This window comes from Poecilia formosa, unplaced genomic scaffold (assembly GCF_000485575.1).
Source record: "Poecilia formosa unplaced genomic scaffold, Poecilia_formosa-5.1.2 Scaffold591, whole genome shotgun sequence".
Taxonomy (NCBI): domain Eukaryota; kingdom Metazoa; phylum Chordata; class Actinopteri; order Cyprinodontiformes; family Poeciliidae; genus Poecilia; species Poecilia formosa.
The window spans coordinates 233,074-245,380 of record NW_006800530.1 but is presented as its reverse complement, the minus strand read 5'-3'; the positions used below and the strand labels follow the sequence as shown (position 1 = coordinate 245,380).

At 39.6% G+C, this 12,307-nt stretch overlaps 1 protein-coding gene across 1 annotated transcript; it reads right to left on the bottom strand.

Moving 5' to 3' along the window:
• Positions 1–1,505: 1,505 nt before the first annotated feature.
• Positions 1,506–11,835, bottom strand: lipca (lipase, hepatic a). Its single transcript, XM_007541144.2, has 9 exons — positions 11,662–11,835; positions 9,256–9,434; positions 8,288–8,467; positions 8,102–8,219; positions 6,616–6,849; positions 4,073–4,315; positions 2,530–2,644; positions 2,010–2,228; positions 1,506–1,852 (listed from the first exon to the last, which is right to left on the bottom strand). The coding sequence occupies exons 1-9, from the start codon at positions 11,741–11,743 to the stop codon at positions 1,699–1,701; spliced, it is 1,524 nt and encodes a 507-aa protein (XP_007541206.1). The 5' UTR covers positions 11,744–11,835; the 3' UTR covers positions 1,506–1,698.
• Between the last annotated feature and the right edge of the window lie 472 nt (positions 11,836–12,307).

Sequence of the window (12,307 nt, the reverse complement as noted above, 5' to 3'; positions counted from 1 at the left end):
AAAGATGCTAAGTAGACAGGAAAAGTAAAAAATATTTTATAAAACTTTATTGTACATTTTTAAATAAGCAACTTATGAATAAATTTATATTTAAAGACGGATAAAAAGACATAGATCTATGGACAGTGAAGAGTTAATAAATTAATCACATATTATTACATAAGTTATATATTGTCATTTGATACTCTTCACTTTCCATAAGAGTGGAACATACTGGAGCAGCAGTTTGGTGTTTAGCTCTGAAAATATAAAAAGCATATAGTTTTAGGATTAAAATTATGGATGTAGTTATAAATACATATTTACTGTTTCTCTATTTTTTTTCCCTAAAATTGTATTTTAGAAAAAAATCATAATCTATTAGGGATGGATTTAAAACATAGTGCTATTAAGTTAACATGAGTTTTGTTAGAGGTTTAGATTGGTACTGTTTCTTTGCAGGTGGGCAGGTTTTGCAGGTTTAGTTTTACCCTGTGTTTGGACTGGAAAATGTCAAATTTGGCAACAGTGGATGATGGCGCCATTTTTATTATTAATGAGCGTGAACGTGCAGGCGCCATGTTGGATAGAAATATGATGCAACTTCTACGTGAGCGTTTGAAAAAAGATGCGGCTAGCACTTGGCCGCACAGAGACACGAAACTGATGGTCTTATATTCCTGAACTTTGGGACCTGGATTAAAAATTATCTTCCAAGAAGCGGAATCCGAGTGGACGCCCAGCCTTATGACTGAAACTTTTGTGGATCCGATTGAAATCGTGTCAGTGTTCATCGAGGCCTAGTTTGGTTCCTTGTACTTGGTACTTGACCTACGAGTTGCCGCAGTGCTAAGTAGGCCGCGGGAGCGCCATGTTTGAAATCGCTGCGTTGGTTATTCGGTAAGTTATTTTTCGGAAACCTTATTCTAAGTTTTGGTCTTTTTTCACCGATGACGTTAGTGAAGCCATTTTTTGTGTCTAAACAGAGCAGCACACAAGGAGAGTCCCGACAGTGGCCTCTCACTGGCGGTTTGTCTGAAACATCTGAGGAGATATAATGGCATCTGGAGATAGCAGTTAATCGATTATGGATTCCCTTCAATCAAGCTGAGGATTCCCTTCAATCAAGCTGAGGAATCGCTTCTGTCAAGTTGAGGACTCCCTACAAAGATGCCTAGCAGATCCGCCTGGCCCATCAAAGGTTGGTTAGGTCAAGCAACTGTTCGGGTCCAGAAGACATGTCAGGGTAAGAGCTGATGTGAGTTTTGCTTTGCTGCTGCTGGTAACGCTGTTTGTTGAAGGTCAACGCTAGGCCTCTTGGTGTGCTGGTTTGGTTTGATTCTCTGCTGAGACTCAATGAACTGAGAAGGATTCTGCTGTTGTAAATCCTTCAGTCTTTGGCTTTTTAGTGCCGTTTGAAGCAGATGCTGTGGTCTTGTGACCTGTGGAGGTTTAGGTGTAACTACAATCTGATATCTACAATCTGAAGTTGCTGGGTTAAAGTCAGTTGTGATGTGAAAGAAAAATGGCTGCCAAAGATGTAGTTTATTAATCAACCCATCATTCGTCACACTTTATTGTAAACACAGTGTTATCAGGTTGCTTGCTTTTAACTTCCAGGTTTTTAACTTCTCAGTGCTACCCCCCCCCCTCAATTATTTATTTTTTGCTGATTTCTTACTCTGCAAAGCCTGATCATGAATTGATCATCCAGTATTATTATTTAGTCTGTTGAACAGATTCATTCTTTTCAACCAGTCTGCTGTGCTTTCTCCTGCGGCGCGTCGGTTCATCCTCTCTGCAGCGCACAAACACTTTATCTTGAGAAACTTCGATTTGTTGTCCGTCATTATTCATGGAACAAAATGATGTCCTGAAAAAAAAAATTAAAACATTACAATGTGGTTACGCTGCAAGATAAAAGCTTAAAGTGTCCACTAGATGGCGTCAAAAGCCTGTGGAGATATGCAGATGCTTTTCCCCGTCAGACGTGGAACTACGATTTGAACTTTCAGCGACGTGCGCTGTACCTGTCCTGCGTCTCTCCTGCTTTGACGCTGATTTTTCCCAACATCATCTGCGGTTTGCTCCGCTGGCCGCCCCACGGAAAGATGCTCTGCATGCGCGTCCACACGTTCTTCCACATCTCGGACACTTCCCAACTCAGCTTCAGCATCATCAGCTCCCCCAAGTCTTTGTCCAGCGTAATCAGGAAGGACAGAGTTGTGTTTCCGTGAATGCCTTCATCTCTGCGTCGCAGGGAAGTAAATAAAAACGAGGTTATCGTTTAATCCTCATGTTGCTGTCGGAGGGGAAACCAGATGAGTTTTTTTTTTTTTCTGCAGGCAGTGGTTTGTTTAAAGCTCTTTGATGCACAGAGCATAAACACAGCATAACTGTGAATGAATCATGTCCTGCTGTAGTGATTTATTCATTTCGTATTGATGTTTTCTTTCATGCAGCAGTTTGTTTGTCAGCTGCTCTCGTTGAGTTGGTTTTTCCCTCTGGAAGCACAGATGCGTGGCGCACCAGGTCTGCTGCAGTACTCACATTGTGATGAACAGCTCTCCACTCTCAGCCTCGGTCCCTTGGAGGGAGATGATGAGCGTCGGCTTGATTTCCTCCGTCTGGTTAACAAACTGGATCCTGAACTGGTAATGATAGACTGCAGGAAAAGAGCGAGAAACAAACCAAACAGCTTTTGATTCATGGAAAACACACAAACACCACTATGCCTTTAAAAAGTATTCACACATCTTACTTTTTTCCCACATTTATTCACAAGTATGAAAGCTTCCACTAGAGCAGCTGCATTTATATTAATATAATCCTCATATTAAAGATTAAATTACACACAGATGAACTCTGTTTATTGAATTTTTTTTTCCGTTTGGTTGTATCTGACTAAAGGGAGCTAAGCATATATGCACGCCACACTTTTCAGATTTTTTTAACTTAAGTACAGAAAATCACACTGCAAAAACACAAAATCTTACCAAGTACTTTGGTCCAGTTTCTAATGAAAATATCTCAGTACACTTGAAATAAGACAAAATGAACTTCCATATAACTTATCAGCTAGAAATATGAGCTGGTTTTAAATCAATAATTCTGCAATATTTATGTAAAAGTACTAGTTCCGATTACAGATTATTTAACTTGTAGCAAGATATTTTTTCAAACTTGTAAGTGAAATAATCTGCCAGTACTTATCAACATTAAGGGATTATTTCCTTAAATTTGTTTGTATATTTTCTATATGTGGCTGAGAAGTTACTTGTAAATTAGTTTTTCCTCATTTCAAGTGTACTGAGATATTTGCTCTATAACTGAACCCAGAATACTTGGTAAGAATTTGTGTTTTTGCAGTGCATGAACTGTTTTCACTCAGCTTCACAATCATGCACTATTTTGAGTTGATCTGTCTAGGCCTGTCACAATAAACAATAAATCAATTAATCGCATGGTAAATTAAATGAAACTCAATAATTCCTATTTGCATGATTTATCGTTTTTCTCTTTCTTTTTACCAGAAACTGGATGGCAAAAGTCTTCAGTCTGGTGCTTTGATCTCAACTAGCCCTTTTTTTGAAAGATGATTTTGTTTACAGACATCATAATTCATTTCATTTGTTGTTTCTGTTTTCTTTATTCATTTTGGACAATTTAAATGTCTTGCAATTTCAGTGTTTAAATGTTAATTCAATTTTAAAGCTTATTGAACATTGAGAATATATTCTCAATGCCATTATTAATTGAAAATGGTCTCAAAACAACAATATTATTGTTTATCGCAATAAATTCTGGAACAATTTATCGTCCAGCACAATTTATCGTGACAGACCTAGATCTGTCACATAATATCTCAGTTAAAAACGCCGAAGTTTGAGGTTGTAAGGTGACAAAATATGAAAAAAATCGGATAAGTGTTGATTAAGCCTGTAGCAATCAGCAGTCAATTAACCATATGATGAATTAAGGTGAACTTAATTGTGACAATAATTACTGACAGTTTACCGTCCAGCAAATGTTGTTTTGCGACAGACTTACAAATAATATGTTTAAATTCATTATTCTCAGAGTTCATTCTCACGTTTGTAAGGCATCCGGGATCTTGTTTTCAGGTAGAGCTTCTTGCTCCTTGCCGTTCGGACCTTCTTGATGTTGTAGCCCAGCGTGTTGCAGCGGTTCTTCCGGCAGTCCAAGCAGACGCCCCTGACGAAGGCGCTGTTGTCGCTGCACCTGTAGGCCGTGCTCTGCTTGTCCTCATTCAGCAGCGAGTCCATGAACAGATGGACGGAGCGTTCATGAGCGCACTTCACCGTCTGTTCAAAGCCTGCGAGAAGGCAGAAAACAATAGGTCACGTTGCTGTGTGGTGGTCGGATCACTGAGCCGTTTATTGATGCGATAGTGGCATCTTTCTCCCACATCTTCCCGCTATATTTATGTCAGCTCTGCGTGGATTGTTGTCGCCTGGGGGCAGATCACGGACAAAGCAGCATGTGTTGCCAGTTAGCTCCTAAGGATGACGGTCGCTTTAATGTGGCTTTCGCTGTCAGATTGTGCAGATGTGTTTCCGATTGAAGGGCACCACAGTTTCCAGAACAGCGTCTGTGGGACCGGAGGGAATTAAATGCATCAAAATCAATCTGTCGGCAAGCAGAAAGATGAACTGCTGCCCAAGATGTGGCTTCCAAACCACCAATGTTTTGATTTGGAGGGAGCCATTAATGAATTAAAATGTTATGATAGAGCACAGAGAGCAGCTAACCAGAAATATTTTGGAGCAGCTGAACACACTGTGCCACATGCAGTGGTTTGAAAATGACACATGGGGGTCAAAGTAGTGTGTAATTTGGAAGTGGATGTAAATCGATTATTGGGTTTCAGTATTTGTTTTTATTTCTTTTCCCATCTAAAAGTCTGAAACGTGAATCAGGTTTGTTTTCGACTCCAATGACTCCTTATTTTGTTTCTTTTAGCTATTTGTTGATCCACATGATTATAAGTCTGCTGAGGTTTTACTGTTCAAAACAACTCCAGGGATTCATAGTTGGGTTCAAGTCTGGACTTGGATTAGGCCGTTTAAACACATGAATATGCTGTGCAAGATTTCCCCCAGAAAACTTGCTAAGCCTGTTGGTTGGGCACTAGGGCAGTCATTCATCCACCGGTTCGCCGTGTTTTTGAGTTAAAAAATGTTTAAAGTTGACAGGAAATTTGAAAATATCACTTGATAATCATATGTTGTTGGATGATTGGAAGGTTAACACCTGAACAACAACTATAAAGTCTTAAAAAATGTTAAAAAGGCTTAAATAAATAAGCAACGTTTGGTCTGGTGGGGGCACAAATACAGCCTGGTGGCCCGCCAGGCTTATAATGCACAGGGGGAAACCCTGCTGTGATGTAAACTCTCATTGAAGCTCTGCCTGTGTGTTTACTGGTTTTTTTGTCATTCTGACCGATTATTTTTTAAGCATTGCCCTGTTTTTGGCTCCGTCTTTCCATCAAGTCTGATGAGCGTTATCCTGCCAAAGAAAATCAGTGACCTTTGTCTTCTCATACCTCCATGAAGAGCAGATTTGGGTGTGGGACTTTTATTTGAACTGTTAAAAAAAATCACAGCCTTGGCTTGATAGGCTTGTAGTTGCTTCACAGTCTTTCTATTTTCAGATGATGGCTTGGCAGAGAACGCTATGATTTAATCATGTAATTATGCATTGAACGTCTCCGGCAACTTTAGTCTGACCTCTGGTGTGTTTCCTGGTCGTCACGATGCTGTTTTTTAAATAATGCTCCATAATAAACCTCTAAAACAATAAGGTGACCTGTGAAGGGGGGCTGCATAGTGGCACAGTTGGTAAAGCTGTTGCCTTGTAGCAAGAAGGCTCTGGGTTCAATTCCCAGCCCCGATCTCCCCGCATGGAGCCTGCATGCTCTCCCCGCACACGTGTGGGCTCTCTCCGGGTACCCTGGTTTCCCCCCACAGTCCAAAAACAAACATGACTATCAGGTTAATTGGCCTCTCCAAATTGCCCCTAGGTGTGAGTGTGTGTGTGCATGGTTGTGTGTGTCTGTGTTGCCCTGTGACAGACTGGCGTCCTGTCCAGGGTGACCCCGCCCCTCGCCCGGAACGTTAGCTGGAGATGGGCACCAGCAACCCCCCTGACCCCACCTAGGGACAAGGGTGTAAAGAAAATGGATGGATGGATGGATGACCTGTGAAGGATCAGAGTAAGGGGTGCTGAATATATGCAGCTCTGGAAAAAATTGAGAGATCACTTAAAATAATCAGTTTCTCTGATTTTACTGTTTTCCAGAGCTGTACATGCCACTGTTCTCAGTGGCTGTCCTTCACTTTACTTAAAGGTGAAGTGAACATCCTTTGTTCACTTCACCTTTAAGTATGTAGTTGTAACACAATGAGAGCTAAAAAAGGTAGAATGGTGTGAAGACTCTCTAAATACTGTAATCCATTTTGATGTTTATTCCAGCAAAAATACGGTGTTGAAAGAAATGAAATGTTCCATCCAAATAGTGACCCATCCAGCCTTCTGCTACTCTTGTTTCTGAGAGAATAAGAAGCTAAAGGTCTGTGTTTTAAAATGCGCTTTCAGTGCTACTCATCCTACCGAGGATCCCGTACTCGCTTATGTGTTCATAAATGTTATGAAAGTTGCATCCGGGCTGGAAGTCTCCTCCGTTGGGGTAGAAGTCGTAATGCGCCACAGCCTGCTTGATGCCCACGCTGAGGCCCAAACGTTCGTGGGTGAAGGTGTGGATGGCGTCGACGAACTCCGCGTCATCAGGAGAAAGCCTGTCTGTGGGAGACATGCCCTCGAACAGCGGCCCTGCCGGATCCAGGCCTGCAGGAACAGGAAATGGGTTTTAAACAGGAGTAATGCTTCTCCAAAAGAACGCAAAAGGGAAACGAGAAAAATGAGCATCAGTTCACAAATATGCAAAAACCCAAAATGGCACAAACGTATTGATAAAAAGAAAAGTTTTTAGGATTAAGATGAATAATTGTTCCGATTTTAAATGTGATCTGAGTCACATTGTGTCATTATTAATAGATACTTTACTGGTGTGCCAGTAAATCCTGATCTCATTCAGAAATTGAATGGCGCTCTGTGTGTTATTTTGAAGTGTATTTTTTCCTGTTTTATCAAAACTGAATCATTTCAGTGTGTTGGTATATAGGATGCAGCTACCCTGCTGCATTTAGAACAAAGTAACACTTTGGATCACAACAAACTCTCAACCTTGATTTCCACAATCGGTTCTAACAAATAAATATATTGGATAAATGTGGAGTTCCTCAAAGTTAAAAAGAGTTAAAAGATTTCAGTGATGCACAAAACCTACCTGGCTGTGAAAAGTAAACAAAGATTAAATGGTTTGTTTGTTTTTCAGACTGCTTGGAATTGCATTAAATTAAAAAACCAGAATCCATTTAATTGACTTTTCATGGCAAATGTTTTTTTTTTAATAATTGTGTATATTATGACTAGTATGACTTTATATTTTATTTTTGTGGTTTTGCTGGATTTTAGCTTGTTTTTAATGTTGTATTTTACATTTAATCCTTACTAGTAAATATTGTAATATTTAGATTTGCTGAGTCTGATTTACAGAATTACACATCCTGTCCAGATTGCTGAGATATTTCACCTATAAGCTCTTCTGCAGCTCTGGAAAACCTCAGTAAGATTAAATATCTAGTCAGTGGTTCAGATTAAGGGTTACAAAAGTTATGGCACACATCTATAGTTATTTGAAGTTAGAAATTTCAGTTTTTGAGCTTTGGAAATTATCAGATGTATTTTAAAATGTCTTAGTTTATCATCAAATCAGAAGTTTCATGCCATGGTGTGTGTTTTCTCTCACACACACCATAAACTTGCAGAAATGGCATCATTTTTTCACTGCTAATGCTGAACATAATGATGCTTTTGGTGGAGAGTCGCATTTCTAAAATCTGAAACAGCTTCTGTAATCAGACAGATGTTTTCTGTCCCCAGATCCATAATTTCAGATTTTTATGCAGTATTTTATCTTTTTCTTTCTTCTCTCTGGATCTGTCTGAAGACGGACGGTAAGAGAAAACAAACTCACCAGTGATCCTCCCAATCTTCTCCGAACCCTGCAGGAAGCTTCCAGCGAATCCGGATATGTGAGCTCCCAGGCTGTATCCGATCAAATGAACTTTCCTCACTGGGTACCGGTACTCTCTCTGTTTGGGATTCGTTACATTTAAATGCAACTCTTCCACATTTCTGCACGTTGGTTAGTGAGTCTGACCTGGAGCGACTGCAGCAGATGAGCTATGTCTTTGCCCACAGTGCGGGTGCTCTGCACAGCCAGGGGGTAATGCTGATGGGCCAGATGCAGCCAGTCGGTCATCACCACATTAACATCCACAAGGTTCCTCTTCAGGATGGCGGCCATCCGGATCACCCAGCTCTCCAACATACCGTCCACCTTGGAAAAAAAACAAGAAATCATAAAGCTGGAATCTCATTTTGCAAAAACACAAAATCTTACCAACTATGTTGATCTAATTTCTAGAGAGAATATCTTGGTGCGCTTGAAATGAGACAAAACGGTAACGCTTTATCTGATGACATGCGACTGTCATGAACATGAATGACGCTTAATAAATGTTTACGACTGTTGTCACGACGTGTAAATGATGACACTTTCAATGCAAAGTTCAATTAAAACTGGCATTAAACGTAAATTAAAAGTGTGAAATTTGCATTAAGCGTCATTATTTACAACAGAATAAAGACTCCTTCACGTTCATAGCATGTCCCCCCTTCAAATAAAGTCTTACTGACAAAACTAACTTACAAGTCATTTGATTTAAGGAACTTGATTTAAGTCAATAATTAATATGGATGAAAAAAAAAAAACTAGATTATTTCACTTATGACAAGACATTTTCCCGTGTTATAAGTGTAAAAGTGTTTTTTCCCACTCAATATTAAGGAATTATATACTTAAAATTTGCTTTTACATTTTGCTGAAAAGTTACTTATGAATTAATTTAGTCTCATTTCAAGTGCACTAAGATATTTTCTCTATAAACTAGACCATAAATCCTTGGTAGGATCTTTAGTTTTTGCGGCGCAACAAAGCAAAAACGTTAAAACACATTTCTGAATGTGCAAAAGGCAGCAGCCGTCGTGCTTCTCGAATACGCTTCTTCTCTCGGTTCTGAGTTTCTGTGTTCAGTGGAGTGCGCAGAAAGCAGGAGGTGACCTTACCGACCACCCGTGAGTGATGATGATGAGGGGATTACTGCTGTTGAAACCACAGGAGGTGAGAGTGTGCAGCTGCAGAGGGTCCAGCATGCAGGTGTCCTCACCTCCCAAAAACAGCCTGAACACGGAGCCGCTGAGACGAGGCTCCTGCGGCCTGACGGCGGCCTCCGGGTCCGTCACACCTCGGAGAGCAAACAGAGGCGCTGCTCGTTAGGCTGCTGTCTCAGCTGTCAGGATGTTTACTGGGTTGGCTTGAACGTTGCGTTCCACCGAAATTCACTTTAGTTTTAATTTATGTGCAACGCCAGAAAGTATGTCTAACTGGTAACTTGATTTGCAAAACATCTGCTTTCACAGCTGGACTGTAACAATCAGAGTCATTTGTTATGCACCAAATATCTCCATGTAAATGACGTCAAAACTGGTTTAAATGATTAAAATGATCCATGTCTGTTCTATGCTAAAGAAACGGCTCAATCATGTCCGTTTTAGATGTAAACTAATGCAAACACAAAATAATGTAAATCTCGCAAGAGCGATTAAACAGCAGTGATGTATCCTGTAATTTAAACCCAGATGAAACTTTGAGCCTTGTGGAAATAATGTAAACTTTTGGACATCATTTAAATTATGCGCTGAAACGGTTTTGATGATTTTACTCAACAAAAGGACATAGAAAAGTCCTTGGTTTAATTTAATGTCCCCCTTGCATTGAAACGCCTCTCTCCATTCCAGGAATAATAAAAATAAAACACACACACAAAAAAAAATAGTTCAATAAATAGGTTCTTTGAATTTTTAAATAAAGTTTGTTAGTTTGTGTGTTCACCAAATGAGTCGATGTTTCATCCCAGCAGCTCTTTTTTTTTTTTTTTTTTTTTTTTTGGCAGTGAATGAAGTGTTTGTGACAAACTTCTGTAAATATTTCCCCAGATCTCCACAGGAACTTGAACACAAAAAGCAGTAAAGTGAGATTTTTTGATTAATCGCTTGCTTTCGACGTTTTGTTTTGATTGTTAAGTTACACAGATTTGTTGGCAGACGTGCACAGATGCCTCAGCAAGATTAATCTCTCCTTTGGTTAATCTAGGCCAAACATTTCCCCATCAACTCGTCTTTGTTTTATAAGCGTAAAAAACTGTTTCTGTTGGAACAAAAACCTGCAGATTCTGACCAAAAAACTCCCTCACAACATTTGTTGGTTTTCACTCTTTTGATATTCACATCAGAGATCAAGTTCCTGTTTTGCTGGAGTTAACTATTAAACCTTCTGAGCAGATATGGACTCTCTTTGATTTGCTTTTTCTTTCTTTGGTCTCCTCACTGCAACACTTGGTTACCCATGTCCACATAAAAAACTAAAACTTTTTTTATTTTTAGAGACAGAATGAGTGCACAAATTCTGATTTTTAAAGACACAATTTGTTGACTTTCGTTGCCACATTTTGGCATAAATAAACATGCCGTGTATATAAAGTTTTCAAATATACGTAAACTTACACAGATTGATCTGTTTGCCTGCCAGGAGCTGCAAACAACAACCGTAACCACATGTGAAGATTATAAGGACAGATGAAGCGCCGTCCTGATTTGATTAATTATTCATATTGGCTTGAACTGCACTGACCAAATATTTATTGGAAAAGTTACTTTAATTTATTCGTTTTGCTAAAGCTATGATTTTGATTTGGTTGAAAATTTTAAGTTGGTTCAAAGAAACACTTTTTTCTACAGACTGGTGAACAAAAAACATTTCAGAGGTAGTTTTAAATCAAAATTAGGAATCAGAAAATGGGGAAAATGTGGCAACATTTCCAATAGAACAAGTAAAATCTGAGCACTTTTGCACCGAGTGACGTGGAAATTTGTTTAAAATATAAAAATCTGGACAAAATGAAGAGTCCACTTCACTGAACCCCATTGAAAACCTGTTTTTTCCACCAAACATTGATTTCTGAACTCTTCCTGAGATAAAACATCAGTATGGCTGTTTCTAAATGAATATGAACTTATTTGAAGTCTGAAAGCACTGCATCTTTGTTATTTTCTACAAATAAATACTAGAGTTTTGCTTTGAATTTCAGAGACATGTCAGTAGTTTATGGAATAAAATAACAATGTTCATTTTACTCAAACATAAACATATAAAGATCAGAGAAACTGATCATTTTAGTTGGTCATTTAATTTTTTCCAGAGCTGCATGTTGCGCTGAAATATCCCTCTGTATATCTGAGTTAGTTTAAATTTGAAATGTCATTTATGTAATAAAGTACAAGATGTATTTAAGGATTTTGTACCGATATAAACTAGAACTACTCACAATATCCGTTCTGTCTTTATGACTTTTCCGTTTAAGATAAAGCAACATAAATGTCTGTTGCCACATTTTCCAGTCGATTGATACTTACTTCCTCTGCTTCCTTTAATTCTCTTCCCTTCACTGAGACAACATGCCATCAGCAAACAGCACAAGAGTCTGAGCGCAGACATGGCTTCACGTCTGATATTTCCTCTGAACCTGAAGGGTTTTTGTCAGAGATGCCTCATAGCTGTCCAGAAACCTGAAGTGAGATCATCGTCCTGCTCTGAACGGACAGAGAGGAGAAGTCATGGTTCAGACATCAGGTGGTTTCGCTGCCAACCTGATTGGCTGAGGCCTCACCGTGTACGTTCAGCACGTTGTGAAAGAGCGAAGGTAAGGGCAGAACACGGCTGAAACCTGCTGCAGACCAAACCCTCATCAACCCGCTCATCCAGCGTCACACCAGTCATTAAGAGAGAGGAGGTTGAACAGAAGAGTCCTTAAGGGGGAAATTTCCCCACAACGTTGCGTCACACGTTTACTAAAATGGCTCAGGCTGAAGCGGATCATGAGGTTGAGAGTAACCAGGCAGTGAAGCAGCATCGCTGCTCCAAGCAGGACTTTGGTTTGTTGTTCCTGTTTGTTGTCATTTCTAATGTTGGGTCTGAAAAAAGCTCCTGTTTATTCTCAACATGCGGTTTCAGCGCAGTGACTGTGAGAACCACAGGGGCGTGCGCCTTGCAGTTCAAATG